Genomic DNA, 19500 nt, shown 5'->3' on the forward strand with positions numbered 1-19500 from the left:
GGAGCTGCCCCCCCCCCAGCCCTGCTGAGCCCCCCCCCAATTTTCTAGCCCCATCTTTTTGCCCCCCCCTCCCCAATTTTACCCCCATCCATGCCCCCCCCTCACCCCCCCAGCTGGGTGCCAGGCAGGTTTTGGCAGTGTACGAGTGGTCGTGGTGCACGGGGGGGGGGACACCAGGGTGAGGGGGGGGTAAAATGAGTCTGGGGGGGGGTCAAATGAGCCTGGGGGGGGGACACCCCCACCATGAGCCACATCCTGCAGGCGCTCCCCATCCCTGGGGGGGGGCACGGGGGGGGTGCTGAGCCCAGGGGGGGGGGTGCTGAGCCCACGGAGGGGGTGCCACCCCCATCAGCGTGCCTGGGGGGGGGCGAGATGGGGGCAAATTCCTCCCCCCCCCCCGCAGAACCGTGCCCCCAGCCCCATCAGCTCACTGCAAGTTGGGCACGGAGAGGGGGGGGGGTCCCGGAGAGGTGTGTGTGTGGAGGGGGGGGCACAAGGCTGAGCCCCCTGCAAAACGGTAGGGGGCTGGGGGGGGGGGCTGTGAGGGGTGTGGGGGGGTGCTAAAAACCGGCTGGGGGGGGGTCGTGGCGCCGGGGGGGGGGTCAGAAGAGGAAGGCTTTCTTCTTCAGCTCGTTGCGCTTCCACAGGGCCAGCTTGCCGAACTCCTCGGGGGGCATCTCGAAGACCCGCAGGAAATCCTCGGGGGAGAGGTGCCTCTGGGGGGGGCGAGGGGGGGTCAGAATGCATCAAGACCCCCCCCAAAATATTGTCTGCCCCCCCCCTCCCAGGTGCAGCCCCTTACCTCCAGCCTGGTCCTGTCCACGCCGGGGGGCAGCTTGACGCGGCCTCTGTTGGTCACCATCAGCATCTCGTAGGGGTAAATCTGGGAAGGGGGGGGAAAAAAAAAAGCCGTGAGACCCCCCCCAACGCACACAGAGCCTGGTGCCCCCCCCCTGAAGCCCACCGCCCCCCCCCCCCCCCCCCCCCAAAGCCCCCTCACCTTTTGCTCCAGCATGCTGGGCAGGGAGTTGCCTCTGTCCATGCGCCCGCGCTGCCCGTTCTGCGGGGACGAAGGCGGCACCATCATCATCCTCACAACCCCCCCCCCCCCAAAAAAAATAAAAAATAGACACCAGCCGCCCCCCCGCACCTTCATCCCACCCCCCCCAGCCCCTCCGAGGTGTCCCAGCCCCTCTGAGGTGTCCCCATGTGTCCCCCCCCCCCCTCCATACGTCACCCTCTGGGCGCTGGCAGCCGGCTGGGCGCTCACCTGCACGCCTGCAAAAGAGGGGAGGGGGCTCAGCACCCCCCTGGATGTCCCCCCCCCCCCCCCCCATGGGTGACCCCCCCGGACCCGAGGATGTCCCCAGGGGTGTCCCTCTTGTCCCCAGGGGTGTTCTCCCCATGCCCAGGGGTGTCCCCCTCTCCCCAAAGATGTTCCCTGGTCCCCAAGGGTGTCCCCTGGTCCCCAGGAACGACCCCCCCCATCCCTAGGGGTGTCCCCCCTCCCCAAAAATGTCCCCCCCCATCCCCAGGAATGTCACCTCTGTCCCCAGGGGTGTCCCCCTATGTCCCCAGGGACATGTCACCATCCCCAGGGATGTCCCCTTGTTCCCAGGAACGACCCCCCCTGTCCCTAGGGGTGTCCCCCCATCCCCAAAAATGTCCCCATGTCCCCAGGAATGTCCCCCCCATCCCCAAGGGATGTCCCCATGTCCCCATGGATGTCACCCCTTCAACCCCAGGGATGTCCCCCCATCCCCTAAGATGTCCCCTTGTCCCCAGGGATGACCCCCCTGTCCCTAGGGGTGTCCCCCCTCCCCAAAAATGTCCCCAAAAATGTTCCCATGTCCCCAAGAACGTCCCCACTTCCCCGGGGATGTCCCCCCTTCAACCCCAGAAATGTCCCCCCGTCCCCAAGGGATGTCCCCCCCTGCCCCCAAGGGATGTCCCCCCATCCCCAAAGCTGTCCCCCTGTCCCCAAAAGGTGTCCCCCCCATGTCCCCAAATGCGCCCCCCCCCCCCCCCCATAACCACGCGGCGCTCACCCGGGCTCCCCTTCTCGCTGCTCCCCGAGCTGAACTCCGCCGACTGCAGCTGGCAGGGGACAGGAGGGGACACGAGGGGACAGCGTCAGGGGGGTGCCACCGCCACCCCAAGACCCCCCCACAACCACGGGGAGCCCCCCCCCAGGCCCCACTCACCCGGGTCAGGGTGCTGCGGCCGGAGGCGGGCAGCGAGGAGCTCTTGTAGCTGCCGCTGTGCAGCGCTGGGAGAGAGCGGGAGGTCAGGACTGGGAGCACTGGGAGGGGACTGGGAGGACTGGGAGGGGACTGGGAGGTTACTGGGAAGGGACTGGGAGGGTGGACAGAGCCACTGGGGGTCGTCCTGCCCCACATACACGTGTGGAAGGGCGTCCGGTCCGGCAGCGAGCGGGTTTTCCTGCGGATGGGCAGCGATTTCTCCATCTCCTCCTTCAGGATCAGCTTCCCCAGGTTGGAGGTGACCTGGGAGGGGGACAAGGGACACGCGGGGGGGTCAGGTCAAGGTTGGCACCTCCCCAGCCCCCCCTGGACCCCCCCGGTGCCCTCCCATCACCTTGCTCAGCTCCTGCCGCTGGAGCTCCCGCAGGCTCTTCATCTCCTCCGTCAGATCCTCCTCCTCCTCCTCCCCTCTTTTGGAGGCCATCCTCCTCCTCCACTCCGTTTCTGGGGGAAAAAAAGAGGATTTTAGTCCAACCCCAACCCCGACACAACACCCCCAGAGAGGTGGGGGGGGTTTGTGGGTTTTTTTGGGGGGGAAAAACCACCCCAGCGCCTACCCACGACGGCCAGGGACGGGGGGCACGGCCAGTAGTCGGTCTCGATTTTGGCAGGCTGGTTGGGGTCGGGGGGCTGCGCGGCGGGGAATTTGGACGACTCGATGATCAGATCCTCTATCAGGTGCTTGCCGTGGTGGGGGCCGCTGTGGGGTTCTGGGGGGGGGCACACGGGGTTGATAATTAAAAGGGGGGAGATAATTAAAAGGGGGGGGGGGGTCCCCGGTGCCGTGTGCCGTGCGCCGCGCTCACCTTTCTGCCGGTAAATCGGGGGCTTCTTGTAGATGTTGAGCTCCGTGGTGTCGGTCTCTGCACGGGGAAGGGCAGGGTTAGCCCCCCCCCAGAAGGTCCTCGCCCACCCCCGTTTGCCCAGTTCTCCCAGTTTGGGGGGGGCAATGGGTTTTATGGGATTTGGGGGGTTTTTTAGGTGCGTACCGGGCCGGTGGAAGTGCTGGACGCTGCTGCGGGGGGTGCTGGCAGCCGGCCGGGGGGGGGGCTGCGAGGTGCCACCGGGGGTCCGGCTCTCCAACCACTCCCGGATGACCTGGGGGGGGGTCGTGAAGGGGTGGGGGGGGCGAAATTTTTGGGGGGGGTGAAGGTCTCGGCGTCACCCCCTCGTGCGCAAATCCCCCCCCCGGCGCACTCACCTCGGGGGACGGAGGAGGAGAGATGGATTTGGGAGACAGCGAGCGCTGCGGGGGGGGGGGACAAAAAAAAAAAAAAAAAAAAAAGGGTTAATCCCACAGCCAGGGACCCCCCAAATCCCTGGGGGGGGGGATTTTTGTGTCCCCCCCCCTCACCTCCCGGCTGCGGGGCAGCTCCACGTGCTCCATCAGGGAGTAGGTGAAGTGGGGCTCGTAGATCATCAGGTCGGGGCGCTCGATGTCCAGGATGGCCTTGTCCTTGGGGATGGCGGCCAGGTCCTTGTAGCCCAGCACCTCGTTGTCCATTTTGGCCTGGGAAAAAAGAGGCGAAAAACAGCGATTTTGGGTGCGGGAGGGGAATTTGGGGGTGTTTTTCCAGCGGTGTTTGGGGAATGAGCTCTTACCACGATGCTGGAGGGCGAGCCTGGGACGCTGGAGCCGCGCGAGGAGCAGACGCTCCCAGGGGAGGTCAGCGGTTGCTGGAAGGGATTGGGAATTTATTTGGGATTATTTAGGATGATTTAGGATTATTTGGGATTGGGATGACAGATCTGGGATGATAGATTTCGGATCCGGGGTTTGGGATGGTAGATTTGGGAGCTGGGGTTTGGCAACCCCAAATTTTGGGCACATGGGGAGGGCTCCGGGCTGGAGCGGGGGCATGGCACGAGGGCGGGGGGGCACCCCAAAAAAAAAACAACAAAAAAAAGGGGAGATGCCCCTGGGGGTGGGGGACTCCTGGGAGGGCCCTGGGGGGGGGTCTCCTCGCCCCCAATTTTTAGGTTTAGGGTTTGGGGACGCTTGGGAGGGGACGGGGACACGTTGCCACTAGATGGTGCTGCCAGGCCGGGAGGAGGAGGAGGAGGAGGAAGGCAGGGGAGGAAGGCAGCCCCAGGGGGGTCCCCAAATTCCGGCACCCCCCCCCCAAACCCCCTGTCCCCCCTCCTTTTACCTTCTGCAGTCTTTCCATTCAGCTGCGCACCGGAGGGGCCGGGTCAGTCACAGGGTCCTGTGATGGGGGGGGAGCAAGAGCAGAAATTTTGGGGACCCCCCCCAAAAAGGTGGGCACGCAGCACCCCGGGGCGAGGCGCCACCCACCCTGGGGGGGGGGACACGAAAGGTTCCGGGGCTGTTTGGGGTTAAGGGGGGGGGGATTGGGGCCCCCCACTCACCTCTGTGGCTCCGCATCCCTCTGGGTGCCAACGCCGGGCTGGGGGCTCGGGGGCTGCCTCTGTGAGGGCGAAATGGGGAGGGGGGGGGTGAGGGGGGCAGGGTTGGGGGCTCCCCAATTTTGGGATCGATCCCTGGCGCTGGGGGCTCGCCGAGAAACCCCTGGGCACCTGCCCCAGCCCCTAAACCAGGGGCAGAACCCACCCCGAGGGACCCCAAAGGGACCCCGAGGAACCCAAAGGGACCCCAAAAGGACCCCAAAGGGGGCTTATAGGGTGGCGGTGGTGCAGCTCCCAGCCCCGTCACCCCAAAGCCGTGCCTGGCACCCGCTGTGGCCCCTGCCCCGTGGCCGGGTGGCTGCTGACGAGGGCTGAAAGCCGAGGGCACGAGGGCCGGGAGGGCTTTTGTCCCCCAGAAGGCTCCAGCAGCAGCGGGACGCGCACTGCGCCCAGCCCCTGCCCTCAACCCCCCGGCTGGAAAAGCCCCGAAAGGGGTTTTTTTAAAAAAAAAAAACAAAAAAACAAAACCCACAAAGCCCCCGGACAAAGGAGAAAATTCCCCATTTTTATGTTTTTTTTTGCCTCCCAACTTCTCCTTTCAGAGCGGGGAGCACCTGGAAAATAAAAATAAATCAAACCCCGTGCCGGCGCAGCGCCCCAAACCTCCCCAAAACCTCCCCAAATCCCCCCTCGGGGCATGGGGTTGGGGGATGCCAACCACCCCCAGCCCCCCCCCGGGACCCCAGCCCCAGTAAAAACGGGGAAGGGGGAAATGTGACATCCCCTAGCACCTTGGGGGGGGGGGGTCGAGCTGCCATAAAGGGGTCCGGAGCCTCCCCAAAAAGCGCCTTTGGAGGTCACCCCATAAAAATCATCCCCTATTTTGGCACCGGGGGGGGGGGTCAGATCTGCTCGCCCCCAGCCCAGCAGCTCGGGGGCACCTCGGGGGCTGGGGGCCCGGTGCTGTTGGCACCCCCGGAGCGTGGCCGGGCACGGCACAAGGCGGCTTTGTGCTGGCCCCCCCCGCGCCCCCCATGAGCTCACACTTTCCATCCTCCGAGCCAGGGAGGGTTTGTTCCTCCAGCACAACCCCCCCCCACCCCCCCAGCCCTTTTTTTGGGGACCCCATGGGTGCCGTGGTGAGAGGAGGGGGCGCGTTTGGGACCCCCCAGGAGCTGCTGGGGGGGGGGTCCGGGGGGGGGGGGCGAGCAGATGGATGAGCCGGCAAATAGCAGGAGGCAGAGGAAGGGTGGGTGCGGGGTGGCTGCGGATGCTGGGGAGGAAAAAGGAAAACAAACCCCAGAGAGGGGCTGGGGGGGGAGACGGGGCAGCCCCCCCCCCGGTTGGATTAAGGGACATGGGGGGGGGGGGGGGGGCAGCTTATCGGCTGTGGGCAGGGTGGGGGCCACCGCCCCACGGCACCCTCGCGGCTCCCCGAGATAAGGGCGGCTCGGGGACGGTGCCGCCGGGGGATTTTGGGGGCCAAGAGCCAGGAATAGGGTGTGCGGGGTGGGGGGGGGACACGCACCGAGCCCCCCCCCCCTGTGGGTACCTGGAATGGGGAGAGGAAGAGGGATGGATGGACGGACAGATGGATGGATGGGGTGTGGGAGACCCCCCCCAAAGTGTAACCCAGCCCCTGGGCTGTGGGGGGGGGGCGTGGAGAGGTCGGTTTCACCCCCCCCCCCCCCCACCAGACCCCCCCCACCCCGCCCCGAGGAAATCCGGATTTGACTTTTCACAGCCGCCAAAGCCATCAGCGCGCGGGGCCGGGCGAAAGGCCAGGCTGCACGGGCCCCCCCCCCCCCAAAAAAAAAAAAAAAACACCAAAAAACCCCTAACCAGGGGTGCGGGGAGCAACGAGGGACCCCCAGCCTTCCTCCCCTCGCCCTCCTCCTCCTCCTCTCCTCGCTGCCCTTCCCTCCCCAGAGCAGCGGGCGCGGGCCCCCTGCCCTATCCATGCGCGGAGAGGAGGGGGGGGACACCCGGGGGGGGTCACAAGTTCCCCGAACAGCCGGTTCCTGGGAACGGCTCCGGCGTTTCCCAGCCCAACCCAGCCTCCTCCTCCTCCTCCTCTTCCTCCTCTTCCTCCTCCCCTGCTCGCAAGCTCCCGGCTGACGGCGAGGCCCCGAGCGTCCTCCCCGCAACTCGATCGGGCACGGGGCGCACGGGGCGCGCGGTGTCCGGTTCCTGCGCCCTGCTTCTCGCCCTTTCTGTCCCCCCCCCCCGGGGGACAGAAAAATTTCTCCCCGATCTGGGCCCAAACCTCACCTACCCACCCCAAAATCCCAACCCAGCCGCTGTTTTTTAATCCCAGATGCGTGGCACCTGCCCAAAAGCCCCCAAAACCCTCGTTTTTTTTTGGGGTCCGGTGCTCCCCCCCCTGCCCCACAGGGCTCCGATGGCCACCCCGCAGCCCGCTGTGGCTCACGTGGCACGTAATCTGGGATTAGGATGGGATTAGCCTGCTCATCCCGCACGCGGAGGGGCCGCCGGGGACCCAGCGGGGTCTGGGAGATGCCCACGGCCCCCCAGTGAACCCCAAAATCTCCCAGCCCCATGGGACACCCTACACGGGGTGTCCTGGGGACCCCGATGCCACCACAGCGTGGCACCTGCCCAAAATGTGGCCGGGGGCTCCCCGGGGGCGAGGTGGCAGCTGGTGGCCCTGGTTTTACCGGGTTTAGCCCTGCCTGACCACCGACCCCGCACGCCCACGGCCCCATAGCGGGGTTGGGGCGCCCCAAACGGGAGCCACCGCAGGGCCGGGGGGGTGCCAAAATCTCAGGGCGTGCCCCAAAACCACAACGAGACCCCCAGAGCATCGACCCCATTGCACCCAGCACTCCTGGGAGCAGGGGATCAGTGGTGTCCCCCCCCAAAAAAATAAACCCTACAGGGCTGAGACCCCCCCAAACTCACTCCACAGGTGGGGCCGGGAGCGCCCAGGCTCCTCCTCCCTCGGGGGACGCGGTGGCAACGCTGCTGTCCCCAGGGAGGGACTGGGACGTCCCCTGTCCCCAAAACCCCTGCTATGGGGGTGTTTTTTTGGGGTGGGGACCGTGGGATAAATCAGGTGCACCCTGGGGAGAGCCGCCCCCCCGCGTCCCCACGTCACCGCCCTCCTGTCCCCAAGAGCCCCCCGGCAAGGGCAGCTCTGCCCCAAACGGGCACGGGGACACAGGGCAGGGCTGCAGCCCCCCAGGAGAAGAAGGGGGATGAAATTTTGGGCTGCCCCCACCCTTTAGGACCCCCCCCCCTCAACGTTGGGGAGGGCGAGCGGGGAGCAGTGACGGGGAACCCACGGGCGGTGGCCGCCGACCCTGCGCAACGCAGCCCCCCCCCGGAGAGGGTCCCGACCCCAATCTCCCCCTTCCCTTCGTCCCCACAGCCGGGGGGGGGCACTCACCTAGGGCTGGGGCCACCTCATGCTTCCCTCCAGGGGGGTGGGGACCCCCTGGCCTCCTCCTCCTCCTCCTCCTCTCGCCGAGGCCGAAGCACGGCACCGGGGCTCGCATCCGAGCGCCCGCCGCTATCGGGCAGCGCAGGCGGCGGCCGAGCAGCCCCCGGGGCGCTGATAAGGGGGAGCTCAGCACCCGGGGTGGGTGCGTGGGTGGGTTAAAGGAGGCGGGGGGGGGGGGGGCACCCGATGCCGCTCCCCACCTCTGCTGCTGGCTCAGTCCCTTTCGGAACAAGAGGAGAATTAGCCGGCATCATGACGAAGCACTATTGGCGCTCGCTCGCGCGCCCAACGCTTCCCCGGCACAAAGAGGGAGGAAAGCGCAGAGGGACCCGGCCTGCGCGGCCCCGTTCGCCAGCAGGAGCGAGCTGGGGGGGTCCTGGAACCCCCCCCGTGCAAAGCAGCACCCCCAGCTAAAAGGTTTTGCCCCCGCTTGATCCCAATGCTGAGCACCGCGCGGTGCGGCGGGTGGTGCGGCAGGAACGCGTCCGTGGATCCTGCCCCAAAGCTGGGGGGGGTCCGAGGGTGGCACCCCCGTTAATTGGAGGAGAACCTCTTGGAAACACAGCTCCGGGGCTGAGGGTGCTCAGCAGGGCACGGGGAGGTGCTGAGCACCTGCCAAAAAAAAATAAAATAAAATCAAACCCTGACCTCTGAGGGGAGCCCAGCACCGGGGCAGAGCCGCTCCCCTCCGCACCCCAATTCCCAGGGGGGCACCATCGAGCCCCCAGCCCTGGTGCTGAGCGCTGAGGCTGGCCCAGCACCGCAGGGTGTGCCGGGGCAGGGCGGGGAGGCTGCGGCCTCCTCCTGCCCTCCAGCAGGGAAATTTTGGGGTGGTGGGGAGGGAGAACCCAGCCCTGGGGGGGCGCAGAACCCGTGCCGGCGGTGCCGCGGCGCAGGAAGCCGGCAGCTATTCCCGGCTGTGTGTGGGAGAGCTGCCTGGAGACGGGGCCTCCGCTGCTGGGTGCTCTCCCCCCAGGCACGCACGGAGCTGCTTGCTGCCTCAGTTTCCCTCCTGGCTCCCCAGAAACCATCTGGATGCGCTCACGGGGGGGGGCTGGATGCGCACACCGGGGGGATACGCACACCGGGGGGGGCTGCGCACAGAGGGTGGGGGCATGCACGCACCCTTGGGTGCCAAGGCCGGCATAATTCGGAGGCCAAACCCCCCCGGTCCCAGCCGCAGGATGCCGACCTGCCCCATCCTGGAGGTCCCCCTGGGGCCGTGCCCGTCGCTGGCCGAGGCTGCAGCCACCCCCCCCCGGCGCTAACCCAGTTTCTCAAGCATGAAGGCAGCGCAGCGGCTGCTCGCCGCCAGCCTCCGGCACCCAGGGCACCCGATCCGGCTGCGGCTCCCGCAGCAGCACGCCCAGCACCCAAGGGTGCCAAGGAGCAGGCTGGAAATGCCCCTTTCCTGCCCCCCCGAGCACCGCGCACCCACCGAGAGCCACGCGCGGCCACGCTCCGGAGAGCCCCCGCGGGGTCACCGTGCCGTGTCCTTCACCGCCAGCTCTGCGGGGGGCTGGGATGGGTTTAAAGGGGGGGTTATGGGGTGGGCAAGAGGAGAGCAGGGCCCTACCTTCAAGGGAGCCCCCGGCCCGCCGCAGGCAGGTTCGCCCGTCCGCCGGGAGCCATGCCTGCGCCGAGCATCCCCTCCCTGCGCCGCACGGCGCGTTGCTACAGCGACCGCCTCCCTCCGCAGCCCCAGCGATGGAGGAGGATGTGCAGGAGCCGCCTTCGGCCTCACGGGAGCCGGGTTGGCCAAGGGGATGCTCCCCTCCGTGGCCCTTCCATGGGGCGGCCACGCCGTGACCCCGAAGCCAAGCCGTGCCCCAAGGGGTTGGGGACGGAGAGGGGCACCCCCGGGTGCCGGGCGCAGCGGGGTGGGGATTGGGATGGGGTGACGGCAGGCTGGGTTTGGGATGTCGGGGGGGGGCCCAAATTCCCTCATCACCCCCTAACTGAGCCCAGGGGATGGCAAAGGCTTGGGGAAGGCAGGGGGTTGGCGAGACATCCTCCAGTGCACTTTCTCCACCTCCGCCCCCCGCCCCGGGTCTCACCTCAAAAAACAAGAAAGAAAACCCAGTGTGGGTTTTTTTTTTTTTTTTTTTTTTCCTCTCTTCTTCCCCGGCCATAATTAAAAAGGACTCACCCTTCCGAGCCCTTTCTATCCCGGGAGGTCGAGAAGAAAGAGAGGGGAGGAAGGGGGGAAAAAAAAAAAAATCCCTGAAAGAAAGGAGAGGAAGGGCTCGGGAAGGAGAGGAGAAGGGGAGAAAAAGGGACGGGGAAAAATTAAAAGCGGAGATTACACAAAGGGAACTCCTCTACCTTTGAAGCTTGGGCTAAATTGGGGAGGGGGCGGCGGGGGCAGGGAGGGTACAGACAGCTCGGCCCCTTTCTCAAAGCCCTCTCCTTTCAAGAAGGTCTCGAATTCCTGCGGAAACAAGGAGCCGGGGCTGGGGGGGCGAAGGAAACGGGGAGGGGAAGAAAAAAATTAAACCGGCCGCCCGGCTAATTCCTACCCAACACACCTGGGCAGGCAGCGCCGGGCGCATTGTTCGGCCCTAATTGCTGGGTGTTGCATTTCTCCCCTGCTTTTAAAGCTCCATTGAACTCAAACTGTTATAATTTTCTCCCCGCGCCCCCCTCCATGCGCCCGCATTGCGCTCGCGGGGCTTTGTAGGGGCTGGGAGATGTGGTTAAGGGGTGGTTAAGGGATTACATCCTCCCCGCCGGCCGGCCGGGGCATTGTGAGAGGTAAAAGTAATTATGGGGAGAGGGCACGGCACGGGCTGGGGGCTGCGGGGGGGACAGACGGCCCCAAAATTGGGCTCTGTGCCGAGGTGATGCTGCTCCGGGGGGAATTTGGGCACGGGGATGTGCCAGGTGCCACCGTGGTGCTGTGTGGGGACACGCGGGATGTCCCCAAGCATCAGGGCACATGGTTTGGGGCACGGAGAGCTGGGTGCCCCCGTGCCAAGGGGAGCAAAGCCCCCGCTTGTGCTGGGGCCAGGCTGGAAGGAAAAAAAAAAAAACTCACCGAGGCCGGGTCCGTCTAGACGCTGCTTTTATTTGCCTCGGGGCTTCCTCCGTTACACACACCTCAACTCCAAAGTCTAAGCGTTTAGGCCTAAAACCGACTCAAAGGAAACAGCAGAGCTCGTAAAAAACACACAACTGATAAAAAAAAAATTAAATCTAAAAGGTTTTTGCTGCCTGCATCCACAGGCACCTACGCACGGCCCGGTGCTGCTGGCACCCCCCGGTGCCACCACGGTGGCCAGGAGAGGGGCACGGGGCTCCCCCCACAATAAATAACCCCGAGACCTCGTGGCCACGGGGTACAAGTGCTGGCCACCGGGTCTGGGTGCCCAGCACCCCTCCAAGAGCTTTTGGGGACGGACAGACAGACTGGCACGGTGCGGGACCCCAGGTCACCACGGTCACCTCGCAGGGTGACAGCCGGGTCACAGCCCCGGGGCTGGGGGTGGCCTCGGCATCCCCCCAGCAGCAGGATGGGGTCACAGACGTGGCTGGGGGCTCGGTGGCATGGGGAGAAGTCCCTAAAAAAAATAAAAATAAAGGGGGGGGCAGACACCCCAGCCAGAGAGGGTGATGGGCAGAGGCACGGGGCGGTGAATTTGGGGTGCCGCAGGGGGTCACCGCACCCACAGCCACCCGAGTACAAAAATAGAGCATCTTTACGCCAAAAATAGAGAGAAGTGGGGAGAAAACAGTGCTTGGGGGTGCGTGAGAAGGAGTGGAGTCCACACTGGAGGCCAGGAGGAGGAAGAGGAGGATGAGGAGGGCGGCCGGGGCGCTACGTGGGGGTGTGGGTGCGCCGGGTGCGGCGCGTGGGCTCGTCCTCGCCCACGAACTCGAACTGCTTCTGCCGCTCGGCGTTGGGGAAGGGCAGCTGCCCCCGGTACAGCCGCTTGATGAAGTGGGCTTCCCGCTGGTTCTGGCGGCTGCGGGAGGCTCTGCGGGGCCGGCCCTTGCGGGTGAAGGCCATGTACCAGCCCTCGTAGCGGGCGTTGCGGAAGGCCGTGTAGTTGTTCTCCAGCACGATCTCGGTGAAGACGCAGTCTTTGCTCTTGCCGTTGGGCTGCTCGAGGGGAAAAAAAAAAAGAAAAAAAAATAATAAAAAAAGGGCCGTGAGCTCTGGGGATGGAGGGGAGAGGGGATAAGGCTGCCACCTCCCCGCCCGGACTCACTTTCCCCACCAGCTTGCCCCGTTTGCTCATGCAGATGTACTGCTCGCTCTCGGCTCCCTTGATGCGCACGCGGCTGCCGAAGGTGTCCGTCTCCACGATCAGCTTGGCTGTGAGGAGAAAAGCGCCAGGAGGTGTCCCGCCGGGGCTGCAAAGCACCTGCACCCCAAAAATCCCCATCCCCGTGCCCGAGGGGACACCAAAAACCCTTTCTCCCCGTCCCCGTTTCGCTCCCCCCCCGTCCCTCAATCCCTCGCCACCCCTCGTGCCCGAGCCCCCCGGCACGGGGCACACCGCGGGCTGCTCCCCAGGACATGATGCTAGAAAAGGGCTTTTGTTAAAAGCCAGCAGAGGCAAACCGGGCGTTTGATGAAAGCCCCGTGGAGAGCAGCGGCCCCTTTCCAGCCCCCCCCATTTCATTGTCGGGGATTCAATGGGGTTTTCCAGCGCCAGACCGAGCCCAGCACCCGGCGGGTTAATTATCCTCATCCTCATTGTCTCCCCCCGAGGTGGCTGGGAGCCGACACCAAAACCCACAACCCCAACAGGTCCCGAGTGTAACCAGACAGGGAGAATTTAGGGAAAGCCCTGGGAAGGTGGCAGAGACCTGGCGGGGCTGCAACGGGGCTGGAGACCCCCATAAAACCCCCAGGGGATGGTGCTGGGGCTGGAGGGGCTCTGCCTGCTGCCCTCCACCCATCAATATTTTAGGTGATCCATTTATTTGCCACAAGATAGCTATAAACCTGATATTTCATTTTTTTGCTGCATGATATTGGCCAGAAACGCATGGATTTGGAAGTTTTGAGGTCAGAACCAGACAATTTGGAGCCGCGCTCCTATAGGAGCCCTTTTTGGGGTTATAAAACCAGCACCCAGCTGCAGCACCCACCTCCCCGGCCCTTCCCCGACACCCCACAAGCGCTTCTGTCCCCGGACAGGCGCCCACCTTGCCCCCAAATCACCCCGGGGGGGGCTGGCAGCGGGCTCCTTACCGAATTTGTTGCCGTCCTCGGCGGTGGCGGTGATGCGCTTGCCGGTGACCTGCACGTGCTTGCCGCTGGTCCGGCTGTAGAGCTGGTACTCCCTGACCTGCCGCCGGCTCAGCTGGTCGCTCACGGCCCCCTGGTCCCTCACGTACTGGTTAAAATTAGGAGACGGGTGATTCTCCCCCTTTGTTTACGATACAAAGGGAAAAAAAATAAAATCAATTTGTTTCGGACAGCCCACGGCAAGGGGATGGAGAAGAGGGGGGGACCTGGTGGGAGCGCTGGCGGCACGGGGTGAGCCCGCTGTGGCCTGTTTGGGGGTCTTGCGGGCAGCTCCAGCCTGGATGGGGTTTTTTGGGGGTGCTGAGACCCCCGAGAAGGTGCTGCAGGAGCAGGGAGAGGCAGGGAGCTCTCCTGGCACCCGCACAAGGAGGACGCGGGGAGGACGCTCTCCACGGTGCACAGCCTGCATCGGGGATGGGAACAAGCTCCTGGCTGTGTCCTGACCCTACAGGCACCCACCGACCCCTCCGCCCCATGGAGCACCCCGGAGGGTGCTGAGGATGGGTTTGGATGCAGGTACAGCGCTCAGCCCCCAGAGCAAAGCGCCCCAGGACCGTCCACATGTTCCAGAAGCTAGGGGCTGAGCTGTTCCCACAGTGCCGGGGGGATAAAACGCAGCGTGGACCCCAAATGGGATCACGGTTTGTGCCTATGGGGTGGCATAACCCCCCCCAAATAAAGGGTTATTGGATATAAATGGGGCACAGCCACGCGTTTTGGGGTGCTGCCCGCTCTGTGAGCGCACCCAGGACCCAGCTCCGCACCCCGCACTCAGCGGGACCGTGGGGGCTCTTCTGACCCCCCCCAGGCCAGACAGGACCCCCGGCTCCCCACCACCTTCGTGGGCACCTCGGGGGCTCATTTCCCACCGGGATCCACTTTAAAAACACTTTGGGGGTGGCCGGGGAGGTGGTGGTGAGCTGGGGGGGGCCCCTCTCCATCAAAGGCGCTTCCCTTCCCTTCCCCTCTCGTTTTCAAAGAAATAAAAGCTGTTACCTTGGGGAAAAAAATAAAAAGGGGGGAAAAAAAATAAAAAGGGAGGAAAAAAAATAAAAAGGAAGGAAAAAAAAGGTCCCGAGCGCGTATTTAAGGCTGCCGGGGGGTGGTTTTGTTGGGGCTGGGGAGCAGAGGGTGCTGATATGGAACAGTGCATTTTAATAGCCGCGGCCCTTCAGAAGCGCACAAAAAGGGACGGCGCAGCCCGGGAGGGGGAAAGGGGGAGAAGGGGAGGGGGGCACCGAGCCTTGTCCCCCCCCCCCAGCACCCCGTTAACCCCCTCTGATGGCATCGAGGGCAGAATCCGGCCTGGGGGGCAAGAAATGCACCCCCTGAACAAGGGGGGGCTCCCCAATGGGCTCGCCTTGGGGACATGGGGAAGGCGCCGGGCACCCATGGGTGACCCAACCCCGTGGGCACCCTCCAGCATCACTGCCCTGCCCCGGGGCTGGCCCCTGCCACCCACCCGTGAGGAAAATCCCCAAAACGAACAAAATTAATTAACAGCCAAATTAATTAACAGCATCCCAAGTCATGGCCGGGAGGGACCCAGGGGCGAGCCAGGCTGCGACGGGGTTTTTGGGGGAGAGGCTGCTCGGCGACCTACCTGGGTCTGACAGGAGAACATCAGGAGCTGGAAGCATCTGCGGCGGGGAGAAAAGAGGGGAAAAAAAAGAAAAAAGGGAGAGGAGCAGGGGCTCGCTCGGGGTTTTTGGAGGCGAAATTTCGAAATTTTTGCCGGGTGAAACCAACCCCGAGGCACCCGGAGCGCGCCGCTTACATGGAGAGGTTCTGCAGGCGGAGGGGCTGCATGGTGCTGGCCAAACCCCCCCCCCCCCCCCAGGGGTGAGGGCATGAAAGGAAGGCAGGGAGCTGAGCTGCCACCCTCAAATCTCACCACGACCCCGCCGGGGGGGTGCCCGTGGCCCCCTCCTCCTCGCTCGGGTGCCCCCCGAGACCCTGCCCAGGCGCGGGGTTGGGGGCACGGGGCTCAGCTCCTCGCCTCGTCCCACCCCATCAGCTTCCCATTTGGGGGGCAGCTCCTGCCTCGCTGGCATCTGCTGTGGGGGGGGCTGTGGGGGGGCTGATAATAGGGGAAAAGGGCTGGGCTCCCCCCTTTTTCCGCCCCCCCCCCTCTCCAGCCCCAAAAAGCAGGGCGGCACCCGGAGCCGTGCGCCCCCCGCGCAGCCCCTGCTCCCCTCTCCTGGAGGGTTTTAAAGGTGGGGGGGGGCCGTGGAGAGGGGCTGAGCCTCCCCTGGGGGGGTCGGGGGGGGCTAAGAGGGAAGGAGGATGGGGGCTGGGGGGGGGGGGGAGAGAGGAGGAGGAGGAAGAGGAGGAGGAGGAGGAGGAAGGGGGAGGCTGAGCGGGGCTCGGGGTGTCCGAGCCCCATGGGGAAGGGGAGGAGATGGAGAGGAGGGGGGGGTGGGGGGGGTGATTTTGGGGCATTAAATAGGGTCTGGGGGTGGGAAGAGCCCCCCCCAGCTCAGCCAGGCCTGGGGGGGGGCGGGACAGGGAAGGAGGGGGGGGGGGATGCGCTCACCTTTAGGATGCTTTTTGGCACCCGGCTTCCCAAAAGGTGCCCCCCTCGGGGAAAAAATCACCGCGAGGGGTTTTCAACCAGCTGGTTCCACACCGGGGGGGCCCTCCGAGCCCCCCCCCAGCCCCAAATCCCACCCTATGGAAGGGCTGGATGAGATTTTCCCCCCCCCAAATGCCTGTGGGGTCGGGTATCGGGTCCCTACAGGGGGCAGGGGATGCGCCCCCCCCCCCTCCACGCTCCATTTGCTGTGCCGAGGGGGTGCCAAGTGCCAATAAACACCCCCTGGGGGGGGGGGTCACACACCAAAAGGGGGGGGTCCTGTAGGAACTGCTCCCCCCGCCCCCTCCTGCCTCAGTTTCCCCAAAGAGCAGGGGCAGCACCGCAGAGGGGTTTTGGGGGGGGCTCAATTAGCGCTAATGACCCCAATTAACCCCCCCCCCCCCCGGTGTTTTCTCACCTCCCAGGCCAGGTCAATGGGTTCCAATCCCCCCCCCGCTGCTCAATAATCCCCCTTTGTCCCCATTCACCCGGCTTTTGGTGCCCCCCCCCCACCCCAAAAGGGACCCCCAGGTTGTGGGGAAGGACCCTATTGGGGTATGGGGGTGGGGGACACAGCCCCACAACCCCCCCCCCATCCCAGCACGGAGAGCCAGGGCTGCAAAACCACATCCTTTATTATTATTTTTTTTTGGGGGGGGGCACCAAAATCAGAAGGTTTCCAGCCTCTCCTGCGCCAAACCCTGCAAAAAAAAGGGGAAAAAAATTAAAAACGGGCGCCCCCCCCCCCTCCGGGAACCACCTGAGCCCCCCCAAATGGGACTGGGGGGGGCACACAGGGGTCCCCAAACCCCCCCCCCCCTTACCTGGGGTCACTTCTTCGCCGCTGCCTTTTTGCCCCGGCCGCCTCCTCGCCCCTATAGGGGATGGGGAAGGGGCTGAGTGTGGGGGGGGGAGCCCCCAGCCCCCCCCCCCCATTTTTGGGGTTTTTCAGCCCCCCCCCCCAGGGTTGGCCACCCCCTTACCTTGCTGGGAGGGGGCTCCTGGGGGGCGGCGCTGTTCCTGCTCGGGGGAAACGAGGTGGGGGGGGGGCTGCGGTGAGGGGTCCGTGCCCCCCACCCTATTACCCCCCCCCCCAAACCCCATACTCACTGCTCGTCCTCCTTCTCCAGCCTCCTCTTCTAGGGGAGAAAAAAATGGGAACATGGACAGCGGGGCTGGGGGGGGGGCTCACAGACCCCAAAACTCCCCCCCCTCCAAGAAAAAAAGGGGAAATTGTGCGATTTTGGGGTCCCCCCTGAGGTTTTGGGGCCCCCCCCTTGCCCATATCTTGGGGGGGGGCTCACAGACCCCAAAACTTTCTTCCCCCTTCAATAAAAAAGGGGAAATCGTGCAATTTTAGGGTCACAGCGCCCCCCCCCCCTAAAGTTTTGGGGCCCCCCCGTACCTTGGCGGCGTTGCCCCTTTTGGCACCTTGGGGCTTGGGGGGCTCCTCCTCTTCATCACCTTCCTCCTCCTCCTCCTCCTCCTCCTCTTCCTCCCAGGACAGGTCGGGCATCACTGGGGGAGAGCCGGGGCTGCAGCACCCATGGGTGGGGTTTTTTGGGTTGTTTTTTTTTTTTTTTGGGGTGGGGGGCACTTACGGGAGATGTGCTGCCCGCTGATGTAGACGGGGCCGGACCCCGCGCGCAGGTGGAAGGTGACGGGGGGGGTCAGCTCCACGCCCCCCAGGGTGGCCTGGAAGACAGCAGGGTGGCAAGAAAAAACCCCAAAAAACATCACCCCAGACTTTATAGGGTCTTATGGGGGGGGGGGTGGTTTAGGGGGCAGCCCCCCCCCACCCTTGGGTGCTCACCATGGGCAGCACCGAGGGCTTGAGGGTGGCGATGGGCACGGGGGCGTCCTCGGGGGTGGGGGGCACGATCTCCAGCACGTGGAACTCGTCGCGAGCCTTCTCCCCCAGGCAGACCTGTGGGGTCACGAAGAGCCCCCCCAGAGCATCCCAAAAAAAAAAAAATCCCAAAATCCGGCTGTGGGGGGGGGTATTTAATAGGGGAGGGGGGCACCTACTGTGCGCAGGGCCAGCTGCTGCTCGCAGTGCCACTCCTGGGGGGCCTGGAAGGTGTAGGACGCCCGCTCGCTGCTCAGCTCGCACCCTATAAATAATGGGGGGGGTCAGTGGGAGCCCCCCCCCACGGGCTCGGCCCCATTTGGGGGTGTTATGGGGTGGGGGGGGCTCACCCCAGATGAGGGCCATGGGCTTCTCGGACTTGCTGTCGGTGCTGCCGGTCGTGGACATCGCGCCCTGGGGGCGCACGCGGAGATGTTTTTTGGGGGGGGTCCCACTTGGAAAAACATCCCCCAAAATTATAGGACACCCCCCAAATTATAGGAACCCCCCCAGCCCCTTTAGGGCCCCCCCCAAGCAGAGGAAGCCTCACCCCAAGCTCTCAGCAGATTCCCAAATGACCCCCAGGGCCCCCCCGCTCCGCACTTATAGGGCCAGGGGGGGGCTGCGGCCCTATAAGCCCCCAATCCCACCCCCCCAATGGGGGCAGTGCCCACCCAGGGTCATTAGTGTCTGCAGCTGTGCCGTGGTTAATGAGGGGGGGCTCATTAGGACCGTGGTTAATGAGGGGGGGCCAATTAGGACCGTGGTTAATGAGGGGGGGCCCCAACCCCGCTGGCATCGTCCTGGGGGGGCTGTCCCCAATTTGGGGGACCCCACTGACACCCAGTGGTCCCCCCCCCCGGTGACGTTGGCCTCGTACCTGGGTGGCCCCAGGGGTGCCCGGGGGCTCTGGGGGATGGGGAGGGGGTCACGGCCCCCCCCCAGTGCTGGGAGTCACCCCAGACCCCATCTGTCCGCAAAACCCATCCCCTGTCCCCAAACTCTGTCCCCATGCCCCATCCCCTGTCCCCATGTCCCATATCCTGTCCCCATCCCATCCCCATCCCCTGTCCCCAAACCCTGTCCCCATGTCCCATTCCCTGTCCCTATACCCCATTCCCTGTCCCCTGTCCCTATGTCCCCAGACCCCGTCCCTTGTCCCCAAACCCCATTCCCTGTCCCCAAACCCCATCCCCTGTCCTCATCCCTGTCCCCAAACCCCATTCCCTGTCCCCATGTCCTGTCCCTTGTCCCCAAAACCCAACCCCTGTCACCATCTCCTGTCCCATGTCCCATCCCCTGTCCCCAGACCCCATCCCTTGTCCCCAAACCCCATTCCCTGTCCCCATGTCCCGTCCCATGTCCCATATCCCGTCCCCATCCCTTGTCCCCATATCCCATCCCCTATCCCCAAACCCCATTTTCTGACCCCAAATCCCATCCCCTGTCCCCATCCCCTGTCCCTAGACCCCATCCCTTGTCCCCATGTCCCATATCCTGTCCCCAACCCCTGTCCCAAGACCCCATCCCCTGTCCCCAAACCCTGTCCCCATGTCCCATTCCCTGTCCCTATACCCCATTCCCTGTCCCCTGTCCCTATATCCTATCCCCAGACCCCGTCCCTTGTCCCCACACCCCATTCCCTGTCCCCATGTCCCATATCCTGTCCCTGTCCCCATCCCCATGTCCCCAGACCCCGTCCCTTGTCCCCAAACCCCATTT

The 19500-nt window shown here is 65.0% G+C and overlaps 3 protein-coding genes across 5 annotated transcripts; all 3 read right to left on the reverse strand.

Annotated features, from left to right (window-relative positions):
• Positions 1–552: 552 nt before the first annotated feature.
• On the reverse strand, positions 553–9796 carry DMTN (dematin actin binding protein). 2 transcript variants are annotated; one of them, XM_032204186.1, is made up of 17 exons: positions 9671–9796; positions 4635–4693; positions 4415–4471; positions 3867–3941; positions 3619–3774; positions 3466–3510; positions 3254–3362; positions 3071–3127; positions 2822–2974; positions 2599–2708; positions 2402–2507; positions 2205–2269; positions 2049–2097; positions 1271–1278; positions 1001–1060; positions 803–883; positions 553–716 (listed from the first exon to the last, which is right to left on the reverse strand). In XM_032204186.1, exons 3-17 carry the CDS (start codon positions 4430–4432, stop codon positions 603–605), a joined length of 1206 nt encoding a protein of 401 aa, XP_032060077.1. In that variant the 5' UTR covers positions 4433–4471; positions 4635–4693; positions 9671–9796; the 3' UTR covers positions 553–602. The 2 variants fall into 2 exon arrangements, with proteins under 2 accessions (XP_032060077.1, XP_032060078.1); XM_032204187.1 differs by lacking the exon at positions 9671–9796 and adding an exon at positions 8041–8473.
• A 2115-nt stretch (positions 9797–11911) lies between these two features.
• FGF17 (fibroblast growth factor 17) lies at positions 11912–15163 on the reverse strand. Its single transcript, XM_032204012.1, has 5 exons — positions 15132–15163; positions 14958–15048; positions 13298–13475; positions 12306–12412; positions 11912–12196 (listed from the first exon to the last, which is right to left on the reverse strand). Exons 1-5 carry the CDS (start codon positions 15161–15163, stop codon positions 11912–11914), a joined length of 693 nt encoding a protein of 230 aa, XP_032059903.1.
• Positions 15164–16580: 1417 nt separating this feature from the next.
• Positions 16581–18788, reverse strand: NPM2 (nucleophosmin/nucleoplasmin 2). Of its 2 annotated transcripts, XM_032204131.1 has the most exons (10): positions 18659–18788; positions 18129–18192; positions 17958–18043; positions 17743–17856; positions 17531–17624; positions 17335–17447; positions 17040–17068; positions 16913–16949; positions 16754–16804; positions 16581–16630 (listed from the first exon to the last, which is right to left on the reverse strand). In XM_032204131.1, exons 2-9 carry the CDS (start codon positions 18184–18186, stop codon positions 16760–16762), a joined length of 576 nt encoding a protein of 191 aa, XP_032060022.1. In that variant the 5' UTR covers positions 18187–18192; positions 18659–18788; the 3' UTR covers positions 16581–16630; positions 16754–16759. The 2 variants fall into 2 exon arrangements, with proteins under 2 accessions (XP_032060022.1, XP_032060021.1); XM_032204130.1 differs by lacking the exons at positions 16581–16630; positions 16754–16804; positions 16913–16949 and having other exon boundaries at positions 17029–17068; positions 18129–18232; positions 18659–18668.
• Positions 18789–19500: the final 712 nt, after the last annotated feature.

Source organism: Aythya fuligula, chromosome 27 (assembly GCF_009819795.1).
Source record: "Aythya fuligula isolate bAytFul2 chromosome 27, bAytFul2.pri, whole genome shotgun sequence".
NCBI classification, from domain to species: Eukaryota; Metazoa; Chordata; class Aves; order Anseriformes; family Anatidae; genus Aythya; species Aythya fuligula.